At 40.0% G+C, this 17,698-nt stretch overlaps 1 protein-coding gene across 1 annotated transcript in view; it reads left to right on the forward strand.

Annotated features, from left to right (window-relative positions):
• The window catches only part of LOC139949762 (DNA mismatch repair protein Msh6-like), a 30,130-nt gene extending 13,802 nt beyond the window's left edge, over positions 1-16,328 (forward strand). Inside the window, exons 15-29 of the mRNA XM_071948298.1 lie at positions 148-379; positions 1,544-1,743; positions 2,212-2,384; positions 3,344-3,442; positions 3,852-4,028; positions 5,140-5,239; positions 6,058-6,213; positions 6,727-6,959; positions 7,555-7,687; positions 8,759-8,857; positions 9,210-9,432; positions 10,101-10,190; positions 11,217-11,371; positions 12,151-12,285; positions 14,194-16,328. Coding sequence (XP_071804399.1) covers positions 148-379; positions 1,544-1,743; positions 2,212-2,384; positions 3,344-3,442; positions 3,852-4,028; positions 5,140-5,239; positions 6,058-6,213; positions 6,727-6,959; positions 7,555-7,687; positions 8,759-8,857; positions 9,210-9,432; positions 10,101-10,190; positions 11,217-11,371; positions 12,151-12,285; positions 14,194-14,337 — 2,349 coding nt within the window. The 3' untranslated portion in view covers positions 14,338-16,328. The remainder of the gene's footprint in view (positions 1-147; positions 380-1,543; positions 1,744-2,211; positions 2,385-3,343; positions 3,443-3,851; positions 4,029-5,139; positions 5,240-6,057; positions 6,214-6,726; positions 6,960-7,554; positions 7,688-8,758; positions 8,858-9,209; positions 9,433-10,100; positions 10,191-11,216; positions 11,372-12,150; positions 12,286-14,193) is intronic.
• Positions 16,329-17,698: the final 1,370 nt, after the last annotated feature.

Genomic DNA, 17,698 nt, shown 5'->3' on the forward strand with positions numbered 1-17,698 from the left:
ACTGATGATTTTGTCTTGGCACTACATTTTTGAATGGGCGGATTTGGTATTTTTTAGAATTTTGGATGGTCTGGGTGCCCGTTCAAAACCACATGTGGAGGACCAGACATTATGTCTAACTTTTATTTGTTTTATTTCTCCTGATAGGTTCTGTTTGAGCGAAGCAAACTCTCTCCCAAGACGCAGCAGATTTTGTCCAACAATCTCCTGTCCGTCATCAAGGAGCCTCTAGTCCCAGGGACTGAGTTCTGGGATTCAAGTAAGACCCTTAAGATTCTATCAGAGAACAGATACTTTGAGGATGATGATGGGAAGAAGAGCAAGGAAAATGAGAACAAAGGAGGAATGCCATCCGTGCTTCAAAACATGATCTCTGATGGTAAGATTTTTAAATTTTTTTGCAACTTAAAGGATTTGGGTACTTTTTGTAGGACAAAAAACACAATGACCAAAGATTTACATTTACATGGTGTAAAGAAAATGATGGTAGAAAACTTCTCTTAAAATATTTCTTGCTGAAGTGCTGTAGTTTCTGATAAATGAGTAAAACAATGTCACAAAAGTTAGTTTAGCATGTACAACGTATTTCCAGTACTTGAATACTTCAAACCGTGTAAGTTTTAATGTAAATCTGTGGACTTTGTGTTTTCTGTCCTACATGTACAAAAAGTACCAAAACCCTTTAATACAAAAGCACATTATGTTTTTTTTTTTTGAGCAAAAACTTACCCTGGCTGTCGGTGGCAAATTAGTTCCTAATTTTCACATAAGGGGAAAAATTGTAAATTTTTAAGAGCCAGCGAAATATTGTATTGCTGTACTTCTCAACTGTTACTAAAATCTGCATCAGGCCAGGGCACCTCTGTTAGTCTATGGCAAACTTTGTAAAGGGGCACCAAGGCCAAAAACAGGGGCAACATGGGCTGTTGCCTTTGTGATTCCAGTCCTGTCACAGTAGTAATGAGTTAATGTAATGGGGTTAGTGCAGCACCCTTTGAGGTAATGTCATGGAGCTAACAGCTAAAGTTTATGTTGTGTCATGGTCGAGTGGTTAAGAGCATCAGTGTGGGCTCGAGTCCCAGTCGTGACACCTGTGTCCTTATGCTAGACACTTAACAATGATGATTCGCCCTTCGGATGGGACGTAAAAGAACCCAGTGCACTTATCAAAAAGAGAGGGGGTTTGGCCTGGTGTTCCTGCAGCCGATTTCATGAAACGCTCTAGGAGTAATCCTATCTCAAGTTAGGACGAGTAACCCATCCTAACTTAGGATGGGTTCAATGCATCCTAACACCTTCGGATAATCCTAAAATAGGAAGAGTTTGGTGAATCGATGGCAGGTTTGATTGGCAGCATATTGCACCACAGCACCTTGGAAACCCTTACATGGTGCTATGTGAAAGGAGTAGGTCTCATAATTCCGACATAGTCCCACACTTGCTGGAAAATACTGTATGTTAAAGCACCTTGAGCGTCACTGCGTGACGGATATATGCACGCTATATTATTATTATTATACTTGTTTGGTTTCTCTCCTTGTAGCGGATACCCTTGGGCATTCAGCTAAGGACTCCAGTGAGTTAGCAGTCAGTGCTTTAGGAGCCTGCACCTGGTATCTCAAGAAATCTTGCCTGGAACATGAGCTTCTTTCACTCTGTAACTTTGAGCTCTACGTACCTCTAGATGTAGAGTCGGTGGTCAAGGCTGATGTGGTGGATTTTGCAGCCGGCAGACAACATATGGTAATATCTCTTGTTTTTCTTCTTCTGGTTTAAAAGAGAAGGGGGTTTGACCCAGTGTTCCGGGTTTGATTGGCAGCATATTGCGCCACAGCACCTTGTAAACCATTACATAATGTAAAATGAGTAGTTCTCATAATTCAAACGTAGTCCAACATACCTTGCAGGAAAATATACTGCATGTTAAAGCTCATTGAGCGTCACTGAGTGACGGCCACTTATTTTACTCAACTGTGCAGGCAGACCTTGTTTTGTTTTTTGTTTTTTTGGTACTCATTTTACACAAAGTGGCAAATAAGTTTGGGATTTAATATCTCCATAAAACAGTTACAAGATTAAATAATATTGACAGTTTTGTATAATAAGTCAGCTTTACTTTGAAAAAAAAAAGATTATTTGATGATGACGTCAGGTGAATTGGGTCAATAGACACAGAGTTGTCTACAACTGTTACTTGTTTGTTTACTACAGGTACTTGATGGTGTCACATTGTACAACTTGGACATCCTGGAGAATGGCACATCTGGAACACTAGAGGGCACACTTCTAGAGAGGCTAGACCAATGCTGTACACCATTTGGAAAGAGGCTGTTCAAACAATGGCTATGTGCCCCCCTGTGTAATCCAAAGTCCATCAATGATAGGTATTAATGTAATACTTTTCTTTGAAAGCCCTTTGGCATCGAAACCATAAACAAGACTGTAAATTGCATAATATTTTGGCATTCAAATTGTGAAGTTTGATTGGTCATGAACCATTCAGCGCCCTAGGAGCATCACTGAGTTACGGACATGTGCGCTATATAGAAGCCACAATTCTTCTTCTTCTTGTTATTCACGTAAAGTGATACAAAAACGCATGTACCATGGCTAAGGATGCGTGCTACGAATAACATTGTTCAATTTTGACCCCTAGTGCATCTACCATTTCCACCATTCCTTTGTGTAAATTCTGACTCCCAATACAGCTTATAGGATAGGACGTAAAGCCGTTGGTCCTGTGTGTTGTGTAACACATGTAAAAGAACCCAGTTTCACCAAAGCACTTTGTAAACCATTACATGGTGCTGTATAAAAGGAATAGGCCTCATAATTCAACCGTGGTCTCACACACCTTAATTGCAGGAAAATACTGTATGTTAAAGAGCCTTAAGTTGAGCTTCACTGAGTAACTGATATGAGCGCTATATAAGAATCCATTATTATTAATATTGTGCGCTGTGCATTGTGCTAGGAGTCGATTTTGAAAATGGCTGACCTTAGTTTCAACCATAGAGTTATATATCAGAACTAGAAGGCACACTGGCCTAGTTACGCGGCCCGGCATGCGCGCATGTAGACATTTCGTTAGTTGAAAAAACAACATTGTATAGCGTGTATTTATCATACACACACCGACAGGTAGGCCTAGAACTCGTATTCAAAGCACGTACAACGTTCATCCTACAAAATGGAATATCTCCTTGCGGTCCCATCGTATTTGTGCACGCAGCATCACCAGTGTGTACTCTAGTATAACTCTACGGTTTGAACGATTTGACTGAAAACACAGGTTATAGATCAGTGCTATGGTAAGAACAATGATTGCTTTTATTCTATATAGGCTGGATGCTGTTGAGGACCTTATCAATATACCAGACAAGATGGCTGAGGTCAATGACCTCCTGAGACAACTTCCAGATCTGGAGAGACTGCTGAGCAAGTGAGAACTGATTGTTTATTGATTAATGGAAGTACATGTTTAACATTGGTAATGTTAAAAGTCAAGATGAACTACAAGTATGTCAATGACAGCACAATAATGTATTAAGATTATAAATTACTGAAACATTGTGCTTGCCATTACAAAAATTTGTTAACTGTACAACCTATAGACCTTTATCACGCTGTCACCATCTTGGTCATGTTCCCTGTTTCCATAACAGTAATGAATGCTAAACTTCATTGCGTAAACATGGTACCAGACTGTTATTACGTCCAGCCTCAGTTTGGTTACAATAAGTTGGAATGGAGTAAAATCAAGATGGCCACACCGTGATAAAAGTCTATCGTTTCTCCCCTTGGATGGCTCCATTTATTTATTTGTCTCTATTGGGATTTTTTTCCTTCAGGATTCACACCCTAGGGCTGGCTAGAAGCAACTTGGATCACCCTGATAGTCGCGCCATCTTCTTTGAAGACACACTTTACAGCAAGCGTAAGATACAAGACTTCCTGACAGCTCTTGATGGATTCAAAACTGCTATCAAGATCGTACACATCTTCAAAAACTCTACCTCAAACTTTAAGTAAGTTACACAAAAACTAATACAGACATGTAATTGAATAGTTTACTAGAATGCATCTTTGTGGGGTGTTGTGGCTGAGCGGATAAGAGGACCAAACTCAAGCTCGGTTGCTTCTGTTCAGCAGAGTGTGGGTTCGAATCCCGGTCGCGACACTTGTGTCCTTGAGCAAGACACTTAACCATAAGCTTCTCTCCACCCAGGGGTAAATGGGTACCTGTGAGGGATGAGTTGGTTCTTGTGACTGATTAGCTTAGTGCGCTACATATTTGGCGGCAAAGGCTGTATACTCCCAGGGAGCTGAGATGGTTTAAGGAATGATTTAAGGCCCAGTGACCAGCCGTCGACTTCACAAAGAGTTGGGACTCGTCTTATCTCGAGTTAGGATGAGTAACTCGTCCTAACTTAGGATTAATCTTAAGGTCTGCATGCTACAGTGCAGGGTTGGGACTTGTCCTAAGTCCTAAGATTAATCTTAAAGTTAGGAAGAGTTTTGTGAAATCGACAGCAGGGGTAATAATGTGGAAGCGCTTTGAGACATGGTGTATAAAGCGCTATATAAAAACCGACTTTTATTATTATTATTGTTATCTTCATTTGTTTTCTCTCCTAAACTGTAAAACAAAGTGATAATTTTCCTATTGTATTTGAAGCCCTTTTTAAATATGTGGAGACTGGAATAACTTGGTTAAGTTCAAAGACATGATATGAGTTGAATGGGAACCTTATACAACAAAAAGCATTCCGCACTAATGCTAAAAATAGAAGCTAAGTACCCAGATCTCAGACAAATGTGTCAAATTTCACTAACGTGCGCGTACGACCAAACTTTATGTTTACCCACAACTAACTACACTACTAGTGCAGTCGACGCGGCACCTAAATGAGACGGTGATCACAAAGATGGTGTGGCATGTTTGTCCGACAACTGGGCATTTTGAGCCCATGTGAGGTCATAGTGCAGGGTGCTATTGGCAGTCAACCCACTGTGTGTATGCCTGGTGCAAGCAAGCGTTGGTAGGGCACTGGAGTATTCAGAAGCTACTGGTTTCATTTATGATGCTTTCTTCATTTACTAAATTTGCAATTTTTGTATTGAATCATTTTACATTAGATCTAAGCTACTGAAGAAAACGCTGACTCTTGTAGATGGGGATGTGGGATCAGTGCAGGGGCATTTTCCTGACCTCACCAAGCATCTATCTTTCTTTGATGTAAGTATTGTAGATAGAATTTGAGCCCTTTTTAAAGGTTCCAACCAGCCCTAAAGGAACACGCTGCCTTGGATCAGTCGAGTTGGTCTTTGAAAAGCGTTTGAAACCGTTTGTTATGAAATGCATATGGTTGGAAAGATGTTTTAAAAGTTGAATACAATGATCCACACAAATATGGCTCGAAATTGCACGATTTTCCTTTTACTTTGCGAACTAACGCGGTCAGCCGTTTTGAGTCACAAAATGGCGTGCCATGTTAATTCACGATGTACAAGGAAAACCATCCAAATGCAAGGCATATGTGTGGGTCATTATAATCTACTTTTAAAACATCTTTCTAACCATATGCATTTCATAACAAACGGTTTCAAATGCTTTTCAACGACCAACTCGACCGATCCAAGGCAACGTGTCCCTTTAAACATCCTACTCATGGTTAGCGTATCTTGTACATCATCAGAGGTTGCCACCAAGCATAAAGACCCACAGGTTCTTAAGGTGGCAGATGACCACGCGGCCACAAAGTTTTATTGGTCGAGAACCTATCATGTGATGTGATACAAAGATGTTACATGGCTAAGGATGCGCACTTCGTGTGACAAGGGTGGTTTTTCTTTCATTATTATCTCGCAACTTCGACGACCAACTGAGCTCAAATTTTCACAGGTTTGTTATTTGTTATTTCATGCATATGTTGAGATACACCAAGTGAGAAGACTAGTCTTTGACAATTACCAAAGGTGTCCAGTGTCTTCAAGCAGCTCTATGAAATTGGGCATAGGTACTTGTTCTGAATTAATGATCTTTTATCTTCGTAGAATGCGTTTGACCACAAAAAAGCTAAAGAGGCCGGAGCTATTGTTCCAAACAAGGGTGTTGACCCCGAGTATGATGGCGCCATCGCTGCCATGAAATCAGCCAATCAGAGGCTGGATGACTATCTAGATAAACAACGCAAAAGGCTCGGGTGTAAGGTAAGTGTGCAGATGGACCGGTAGACTTCAAATCTGTGCATATCTTGGATTATTTTAATGATCCTACATGTATAAAAATTGTCATTACATGCGGCGTGTCATGGCTGAGCGGATAAGATCACTGGACTCAAACTCTGGTGTTTCTGATCAGGAGAGTGTGGGTTTGAATCCCAGTCGTGACGCCTGTGTCCTTAAGCAAGACACTTAGCCATGATGCTTCGAACCACCATACTCCACTCCCAAACCATCCGTCCAATCGCAAACCGCAATGCATTTCATAACAAACGGGTCTCAAACGCCCGCCTAAGACAACCCACCCGATCCAGAGAAACGTGTCCCTTTAAAAAGAGCACAAAAGAATGTAGCAGCATCACCATTATTACATACAGAATACTGTTTCATATCCTACTACTGACATACAAAGCCATTCATGGTGAAGTTCTGCAAGGTTTTAGTCGATGTAAATGTATTTGGAAATATAAGAATTAAGTTATTATTGATTCAACCTTTTAGGCCATCACCTACTGGGGAACAGGAAAGAACCGGTTCCAGTTGGAGGTACCGGAGAGCGCCCTCTCTCGCCACACCCCTGAGGATTATGAGTTGCAATCATCTAAGAAGGGATTCAAACGATACTGGACTACTGAGATTCAGGAGATGTTTGCTGACCTTGTTTCTGAAGAGGAGAGACGAAGTGTGGCTCTTCGAGACTCCATGAGGAGGGTCTTTCATGCTTTTGATGAACAGTAAGAGTTTGGAATGGCCCCCTATACCCTCTAAAGGGTTGGGGTGCTTTTTTGGAGTGACCCACAATACAAATCATCCGCGCCTCCGTGTGCCTTCCTCCTCGCGACCCTGTGCGTTGGCATTGTTCTTAGCTTGCCACTGTATGCCGATAACTCATGTTTTCCAGTTTTGCGCGGATCCCGCTGGTGGTTCTTTTCCTCATACCCCGTCGCGGCTTCCGCTAGAAATCATTGCGCCGTACATAATTCTGCGAGTAGCGTGGTGGAGGGGGGAGGGGGGGTAAGTGGGGACATTGGAGTCACAACGAACCTTTTAGTGCTTTGTGAAATCGTACTCTTGCCTGTCCTTTTTCCTGTTTCTTTTTATTTATCAGTTGCGCTTCTTATTTGAGTTTTGCGCGGGTCCTGCTAGTGGTTCATTCCTAGTCCTGTTTACACCCCGTTTCGTTTATTTTTCTCCCGTTCAGTTTATGCATTTCCTCTCCGGTATCGTTTTCAAGGCCAGCTGTCCCCCTTCTTTCTGAAAGGTCAAATATGCCTAAAAGCTTCAAACCCGGTAACACTTGTAAATGTATTTACATTATTCCCTCTGCAGCTATACTGACTGGGACCAAGTGATTCAGTGTCTGTCTGTTCTGGATGTACTACAAAGCCTCTCATATGTCAGTCAGGCGTCTGACGGGCCAATGTGCCGACCACAAATCATTTCACCAACTCACAATATGCAGGTTAGTAGTTTTCAATTGTTGCCTCTTTTAAGGACAACAGATGAGAAAGTGTAGATTTGTAGATCGAGTACAATGGTTTGTTTAAAGGTATGTTTTTACTAAAGTAAATTGTTAAACTGGGAAATGTCTTTGGAAATTTAAATATAACATGGTTTCAGCTGGGTTTTTCACATCATGTTATTTTTGGAAAGACTGTCATTTTCAAGTTGAACTATCACTTAAGTACACTCTATATCTTAAGTACACTCGACTGTAGATGCGTAATGAATCTACAGTTAAGTGTAGATTCGTAATAAATCTAAAGGTTTTAATAGATGTTAAATTTGCATTGGGATAAAGATTATTAATTTTGGTTTTTACCCATATACACTGATGTGTGTTAGCACTGTATGCTCAAGTTTTATGAAAACAAAATAACAGACATACATGTATTACTCGGGTGGAATTCGAACCCTCAGCCCTTGCAAAAGTAGAGCAGTGTCATACCAACTAAATCTAAAGTTAAGTGTAGATTTGTAAAAATAATCTAAAGTTTCATCATTAGAGCGACGCTACAGAATTAGTTCAAGTTATGAGAATATTTTCTGGTTAGCCTTTCTTCTTAGCCATATTACACCCCGTTCAGATGGGCTCTTCAGAGTCGTGCCGAACCAAGTTTTGAATTAAGTACATAAGAAAACCAATGTCTCAAACAGTAAGGAGAGACAGGACGCGCTGGAAGTCGAAAGATCGACTGTTGCAGTCATTCGGAACGACTCTGGAGCGTCTTGGTTCAGACATCGATCTTGTCATGAACCTATAATGTAAATCTATTTGGTTCGGTCGTGTGTCTGGAGGGCCTGTCTCGACCGGGTAATAAACATTTTCTTATTGTACCTTTAACTTTATCAAGTATTACTATACCTCATACATATTCATGACTGAGGGTCGAGTTCTCATTGTTCCATTCAACATCACATGCCATACACTATCTTTGCTGTTTACCAAGCGTGCACACGAGTAATGAAGTTGGGCCCTGTTAAAATACTTCTTTGGAAGGTTCACGATTTCATTTCCCTCCTTTTTTTACAGCCATTCATCACAATTCAAAATGGTCGCCATCCATGCATCAGTCGGACATTCACTGGTGGAGACTTCATTCCCAATGATACCTACATTGGAACTACTGATGTAAGAAATAAATGACTTTCAAAGAATTGTATCAAAATCTACGTATCCTGGAGGCTGTTTATCTTTGCCCAAAGCGTAACAAATAACAAATATTATCTTCAAGCAGGCTTGAATAGCCAATTCTGATTGGTCGATCCATAGCAACAAGGAGTGTGCTTCACTGGGGTTTTGAGTGTCAGTTGTTGTTTTGTTTTTACATCAGAAATCTCGGTCAACTTCTTTTTCACTCACCCTGCTCGGACTTGACTAAATGAGCTTTGAATGATTTGTTATTTGCTGCTAGGTAAAATTCATGATTTCTGGACCAAACTAAACGGTATCTGAAATATAAAATTATTAACATTTTGTACAGGATAATGCCATGGAAACGAACGCTGACCCAGCGGAAACAGACAAGAGTTGCTGTGTATTAGTGACTGGTCCCAACATGGGAGGCAAGTCCACATTAATGAGGCAGGTCGGACTGATGGTCATCATGGCCCAGCTTGGGTGTTTTGTTCCTGCTGACCAATGTCGTCTCACTCCGGTGGATCGAGTCTTTACACGTCTAGGAGCTAGAGATAACATACTCTCTGGTAAGTAGTACGGCTTGTTTCACTTCTATGTGATACCCCCATCACACCGAACTTGTTCTCAATACATATGTTCTGAACTCGTTCTCAATACGTATGTTCTGAAAACATTACAAAGGAATGAACCAAATTTTCAGTAGATTTCACATCCAGATATTGTCTGATGGAGCCAAAATTATAAAGAGCAAACGAAGCAGCACGACATACATTGCTGACATAATTGTTAAGTGAAAGATGGGTATCAAACAGAACTCTGAGGTTGCGAGCACTTGACACTGGGCATATGGAGGTATTGTTCAATGTGATACTAGAGAGAGGACTAATGGGTCTTTGACGACTGGAAAAATGAATGACCTCGGTTTTGTTCTCGTTTAACTCGTTTAACTTAAGAAAGTTCTGAAAAGAACAGTTGGTTTCAGCTCAACGTTTCGATCAGTATTCTTTGATCGTCTTCTGGAGAAAGCTGCATACTGAGAGCATACAAGTCGAGTTGAAACCAATGGTTCTTTTCAGAACCACCCCAACTCATTAGAGATGTTCATTACATGGTGTTACCGCAAACCTTTCCATATCGTATTTCCACCATGCAAAGTTTCAAATCCTACTTAAACGCAATTTGCCTTGCTGTTTGTTGGTCAATGTTTTATACAATTTGTGTTACTGTTTTTCAGGAGAGAGTACTTTCTTTGTTGAGTTGAGTGAAACGGCTAGTATTCTACAACATGCCACACGACATTCCTTAGTCTTAATGGATGAATTAGGTAAAAATGCTTTTTGTAAATGGTTGTCATATTGTCACTGTTTTCAGGAGGGGGCACATTATATAGCCCCTGCAGCCAAACTCTAATGTTGGAGAAAAGCGCGTTTGAAGTTTTACTATATTTGAAATGATTGTTTCGGGTACTGTTTTCCTTTTAAACGTTAGCATTTTTCCAAACATGAAAGTGCCATCCTAAACCATGCAAATATGTTTTTATTTTAATCACAGTAAGTTTATTATTAAGTAATCAACTGTTAAACACGGAAGTGTCGTGGCCGAGCGGTTAAGAGCACCGAATTCAAACTCTGGTGTTTCTGATCAGCAGAGTGTGGGTTCGATTCCCCAGTCATGACACTTGTGTCCTTAAACAAGACACTTAGCCATTGCTTCATCCTTCGGATGGGACGTAAAGCCATTGGTCCCATGTGTTGTGTAACGCATGTAAAAGAACCCAGTGCACTTATCGAAAAGAGAATGGGTTCCCCCCGGTGTTCCTGGCTGTGGCTGCTGAATGCACCGTAGCACCTTGTAAACCCTTATAAGGTGCTACATAGTTGGGTCTCAGAATCCATCACTGCAATAACCTATCTTTCTGGAAGTTTGTATATTCAGCACCTTGAGTACCTTGTTTGGTAGATACGTGCGCTACCGGTAAATAAGACTTTGATATTATTATTTTTATTTTGATAAACGATTCTATTCGTGAAAACAGTGCCAACTAGGTCCATGTGCGCACGTCGTGTACAAATCAATGCGTAAATGATGAGTGTCTGTTTGTGAAAATTAAAATTTATCTAGGTCACACTTTGTTTGGGGGGTGCCAGTCAGAAGCCATACAACTGTTAACTGCTGTGTAGCCAGGGATCACACCCAAATTACGATACAACCTGGGAAGCGGCAGCTAGATCACCTTAAGGGGATATAAACCACATAATATGCTTGGCAGTGTACCAATATCACCATGAAGAAAGAAGCAAGTTACTAAAGTAGACTTTTTTATAATACATGTATACTGCTTGGCTTGTAGGACGAGGAACAGCTACGTATGATGGTACGGCCATTGCTAGTGCTGTAGTGATGGAGCTCTCTGGTAGAATCAAATGCCGAACCCTATTCTCAACTCATTATCATTCATTGGTCGAGGAGTATGGACATGATGCCAATATTCAACTAGGTCATATGGTAACACACATTTCTTTTTCTTTTTTATATATTCAATTTTAACTTCATTTTGAGGCAATTCAGTTTTTCAAAAATGTAGATGTACTAAAAAGACTGAAAAAAATTCTATTAAAAAAACCCTCAAAGGCAAAATGCAAGGAAACTCGGCAAACTCCCACAAGGGGATAAAAGCACCAAGCTGGCAACAGCCAATCTCTCTTACAAACATTGCGTTAACGTCTATGATTATGAATTACACAAATCAAGAAATTGTGATTCAGGAACTAGACGACACTATTTATTCTAGTCATTGTGAAATCAATGGTTGGCTGGGGGATTCGAAACCCACAACCTTGTGATTGCAAGTCCTGCAGTCTTACCATTTGACCACTGTGACTTTGGTAGTTTGGCTGGTAACCTTTTTCTGGTAAGCGTAGTTATGTTGTGCTTAACTACTTTTTGTGCTTTTAAAAACAGCTCTATGAAATTGGGTCCAGGGCCCAATTTTTATAAAGCCTGTTAGCAAAACAATTTGCTCAGCATGAAATTTTTCCTTAATAAAAACAGGTTTACCAACCAAATTTCCATGTGATTTTCAGGATAAGCAAACAACAGCTGAATATCAGTAACAAGCAATATGCAATATGCAACAAATGTAAATTTGGTTGGTAATCCTGTTTTCATCAAGGAAGAAATTTCATGCTAAGCAAATTTTTGTGCTTAGCAGCTTTATGAAATGGGGGATTTTGTACAGATTGATTTTTGTTCCTGAGTGTGATCTCTATCTGCTTTCTCCCAAGGCTTGTATGGTGGAGAATGAGAATGAGGAAGACCCAAGTCAAGAAACAATCACCTTCCTTTACAAGTTTGCTGCTGGTGCATGCCCCAAGAGCTATGGCTTCAATGCTGCTAAACTTGCCAACCTACCAGATGAGGTAAGGCTACTTTTTGTAAATGTGCCACCTGTGTGTCCGACCTACATAGGGTGTTTGAGCGTGAAACCAGACTTTCTGCTTCTTCTCACCCATACACCATTGATTTGTTGAGATGTAGAAAAAAGAGTCATTCCAACAGCTTTATTCCACGTACTGCATCTCTTTGGAACTCCTTGCTTAGTGGATGTTTCCCCCCCATCCTACAATCTGGACTGTTTTATTAGAGGAACATCAATTCCTGCCTCCAGCTCTCCTGAGTTATTTTCATGGAAATCATTTTCTTCTTCTAGCCCCTTACCTAGAGTGGCTTTTAGCCTTGTTTGGTGCTACTAGCATGAACAACTTTTTTTTTTTTTAAGTCGCCAGAGACACAAGGCCTTCGTGTGCTACAAACAACTATTTGTCCATGTGCCGTTGCCACATACTGTCATTGGGCTAAAACAGGGTTACCCTCTTCACAGTCCATACGGATGTAGGCATGGGTATCATCCATCGGAAGCATAGCTGGTAGAGCAGAAAGCACTACCTCCCCAACTTTACAAAGCAATCATTGCTTAAGGACACAACTGTCACGACCAGGACTCGAACCAATCTCAGAAACACCAGAGCTTGAATCCAGTGCTCTTAACCGCTAGGCCATGACACACCATTGCTAATTGACATCATAATCAAGAGTTATTTATTAATAAGTAATAACAAGCTTAAAAAATAATCATCCTGGTCCTCAATTCAACTTGTAGTAGTCCTCCTACCTGTTAGTTAAGTAGGTAACATATTTAGTTCCCTGTAGATATATACTTGACGGCGTGTCGTGGCCGAGCGGTCAAATGTATTCTTGACTCAAGCTCTGGTGTTTCTGATCAGCAGAGTGTGGGTTGGAGTCTCAGTCGTGATACTTGTGTCCTTAAGCAAGACACTTCATCATTATAGCTTCATCCTTAGGATGGGACATAAAGCCATTGATCCTGTGTGTTGTTAGCAAAATAATCCAGTTACACATATTGCTAATTACCTGGTGTTTCTGGCAATGGCTGCTGATAGTTCATAACAACTTCAAAACCTCAAAGCGTGTCTTATAAAGTGTTCCTCTTTGGTCAAGCCAATCATCTTATTGGTGGATAAATGTGCAATATAAGACTCAAAAATGGAGACTCCTGGCCAAACATTTGAAGAGTAGATGGACTCGAAAGAAGAATACTTCAAATATTAGTAAGACTCCAAATATAATAATAATAATATCAAAGTGGTGGCACGAATCTACCAAACAAGGTACTCAAGGCGCTGAGTATATACAAACTTTCAGAAAGATAGGTTATTGCAGTGATGAATTCTGAGACCCAATTTTTTAGCACCTTATAAGGTTTTACAAGGTGCTGCGGCGCATACAGCAGCCACAGCCAGGAACACCGGGGCGAACCGCTTCTCTTTTCGAGAAGTGCACCGGGTTCTTTTACATGCGTTACACAACACATGGGACCAACGGCTTTACGTCCCATCCGAAGGACGAAGCAATGGCTAAGTGTCTTGCTTAAGGACACAAGTGTCACGGCTGGGGATTCAAACCCACACTGCTGATCAGAAAATATATATTGTTTATTAAATACTACTCTAACAAAATTGTACCGCGCATGGCAGTGGAATTGTCACAAGTTAGCTTGACTATAAAGAGGGAGATCGCCAACAAAGGGCTGGATAGCCCAATTGGTAGAGCCCAGGTGCGTTAATCCAGAGGTCGTTGGTTCAAGTCCTGCTCCAGAAAATTTGTCTTTGTTCAAACCCAAACTAAGTTAACTTTCTTATACATTTTTTAAAAAGGTAACGATTTATAGGAAATATCGACTCTTATTTGTTGGACAATCTCATTAAATTGCAGTCTCAATAAATACTTATTGTGTGATTTCCCTTTAGGTTGTGAAGGTAGCAAGAAAGAAAGCACATGACTTTGAAATGTCTGCAGACAGACTAAAGGCATTCAGAACACTACACAGAATGAGTCCAACTCCAGACCTACGTAACAATATGAGGAATCTACAGCAGATGATCCAAGCCTGAATATGGGGTCGGGGTCAAAGTTCAAAGTTAAGGCTGAATGTATTTGAGCCACTTTAAGACTGGCCAGCGCTGTGTACGTCTTCACACATTGAGACCAATTCATTAACCACTTAAAGGCAGTGGACACTATTGGTAATTACTCAAAATAATTGTTGGCATAAAACTTTACTTGGTAACGTGTAATGGGGAGGGGTTGATACATGTAGTATTAAACATTGTGGGAAACGGCTTCCTCTGAAGTAACATAGTTTTTGAGGAAGAAGTAATTTTCGGCGAATGTGATTTCGAGACCTCGGAATTAGATTTTGAGCTCTCAAAAATCAAGCATCTGAAAGCACATCACTTTGTGTGACAAAAGGGTGTTTTTTCTTTGGTTATTATCTTGCAACTTCAATGACCAATTGAGCTCAAATTTTCACAGGTTTGTTATTTTATGCATATGTTGAGAAACACCAAGTGAGAAGACTGGTCTTTGACAATTACCAATAGTGTCTAGTGTCTGTCTGTAAACAATTTACCAATCACAGATGTGAATTTTTGCTCCGACCTATTGAAATCTTGAGAAAATAGAATTAGCTGTTGCAAACTGCCTACCAACCAAAGGGACCTACATGTATGGTATACATGTACATGCAAAAAAAATAGGTATTGGTCTAACGTTTTGACTTTGCAAGATATGAGATAAATGAGATTAGTGATTGTGCAGGTGACATGACCCCTTGTCGTATGGGTGGTACCATCGGTGTTACTGGTGAAGGAGTCTGATTCCCTGATGTGTTGTCTACAGATGATGTGTTTGAACTCCTGAATGCTCCCTGTGGCAAAGGGGGATTAACATTGAAGTCTTAGAACAACATGTAACCATACATCTGTGTATGGGTAAAAATAAAAATTAGTATTCTTTATCCCCGATGCAAATTTAACATCTTTTATATCGTTGCGGTACCCGCTGCCAAAACATAGGATTCGAACTGCCTCTAGCTACCGGGCAATCTCGGTAGTCTAGTTGGTAGAATTGCCTCTAGAATTTAAAGGGTCATGGGTTCGAATCCCACCCAAGTAATATGCCTGTAATATTTTTTCACAGGACTCGGGAAAGTACCAAGTATACAGTGCTAACATACATCAGTGTATGGGTAAAAGCAATTAACTTTCATATAATGTTGATGTACTTCCCCCTTGGTGGACTTTTTTGTTTGTTTTGTATTACATTGTTATTACGAGCTTCATAGCTTAATGCAGGCATAGCTTAACATATTGATGTATTGCTACAACTCAGCCTTTGAAAATGCCTGCCATGTTTCAACTCTTTTAAAGGGTTTTGATACCTTTTGTATATCAAGTTTTTGGCCATGACATGAATCCCTACTCAATGTGAAGAAAAATGGTTGTAATATAATTTACCTGTAGAAGTTTCAGCTTCATAAGTCGTCAAGTTTTTGAGAAAGAAAATGAAAATCACAGAAAACATCGCTCTGTGACAGAGCGATGTTTTCAGGAGAGTCGCATAAATACCAGTACTGGTAAATACATTGAACATGCCAAAATAATTTTCATCTCTGAGACAAAAATTATTTTTGAGACATTTATTTACTCATTTCTAAAAAACTACAGCATCTCAGCAAGTAATGTTTTAAGGAAAGCTTTCTACCATAATTATCTTAAAGCTGTGTAAGTTTAATGTAAATCTGTTGACATTGTGTTTTGTGTCACAAACCCTTTAACATGTTTCAAATGTGATTATTGCATTCATGGGCAATGTTGAAATTCAGGTCAATGGTGTTCTTATATGTTAATGGGGATGGGGGATAGCCTGGTAATCTCACCATATATAACTTTTGCTGTTGGGGATACTACAAAGACAAAACTCACCAGGCTATGTTTACTCAGTACTTATTCTATGCAAATTGTATTCATATTTTCATATTGTATTTTGACTTCATTTTGATACCAATACATCCGCCCACTATTTTACAGTAGGTCTACTTTAATCCATTGTTACAAATAAAACTTTTGATAACTTGTACTTGAGTAATAACTTGACTGTATTATTTTACAACCAGGTTGGTACAAATTTCCTTTTTCAGTTTAACCTTATTAAACAATGATCCCCGCCGCCAGCACCGGTGTTTTTTGAACAGCTACATGGTTGCTTCTTTGTATGTAATACTTAGTTACTCATATGCTCTAAGGGACAAGCTTTGGGTGATCCTTCTGTGATCTTTTCTCTATTGGTTTGAGTATCCAAGAGTAATGGGGTAATACGGTTGCAATACTGTATTACAAATTATTAACAAGATAATGCATTGATTTTAATTGGTTGATTCTTAAAAACAGAAACAAGCAATCAACACATTTCTGGGCAACTTTACAATGGCAATTAAAAAACTCTACTGTTGCTAGTTAACAGTACAGAAAAAAAGATTCCCCCCCCTTAATTGACCACTTATGTGTGCAAATATTGATAAAGATAGCAAACATTCTCATAAAGTAACTGAATCTGCCTAACCATTGGCTGTAAGGCATGGCTGGAGTCTCCCATGCCGAAATATAGGGCCTAATGATATAAACAATAGTGTAACCTAATGATCTTTTGTAATTCTTGTGAATCCAACAAAATGATGCAAGTCTGGAATTGAGGATTACACAATAATCCCAAGAAAATGGAAGATTTTTGCACCCGCCCCTCTTGGTATGGTGCTGGGTGCAAGTGAAGCATAACGCCCGATGAACAATGCATCCACTGTTGACCTCGTACCAATACACGTCTGTCTTCGTATCCCATGTCCAACTTTAAAATAAATTTATCGGGTATCTGTGTCTGGTTTGTCAAAGTTTTGAATGGATGCATGCTTCCAGCTTTCACTGATGAAAAGACTGCTCTTTGAATAAAGAAATAAGAACAGTTGCGTTAAACACAAATGCCCCACAGGCCAGTCTAGTTCTTGACACTTGACCTAGGATCCAAAAACGATAGTCTTCTGGGGATAGGCTGGATCCCAAGACCAATCCCCAGGGACCAATATTGACACTTAAGGCTACTTTTACAGGCAACTTGGAGCAACCAACTGCAGCGCATGCTACACGACCACTTTGGTAGCACAGGAGTAATTTTGTCAAACAATGTCTTAAATATGATCCCCAAAAGTAATTCTGGGTAAACATTCAAATGTGAATCGTTTCTCGCCTACTTAGAGATTGCCTTGAACTGGTTGCCTGTAAATTGCCTGGTGTGACATGATAAAGCCTGTTTTTGGAGCCGGAAGTATCAAAACCTTTGTGCGTTCAACATATACGCGCGCGTCTGGCATTCTTTTCATTTGACGAAATCCGTTAGGTGAGATGGGCACGTATTTTTTGC

Source organism: Asterias amurensis, chromosome 17 (assembly GCF_032118995.1).
Source record: "Asterias amurensis chromosome 17, ASM3211899v1".
NCBI lineage: Eukaryota > Metazoa > Echinodermata > Asteroidea > Forcipulatida > Asteriidae > Asterias > Asterias amurensis.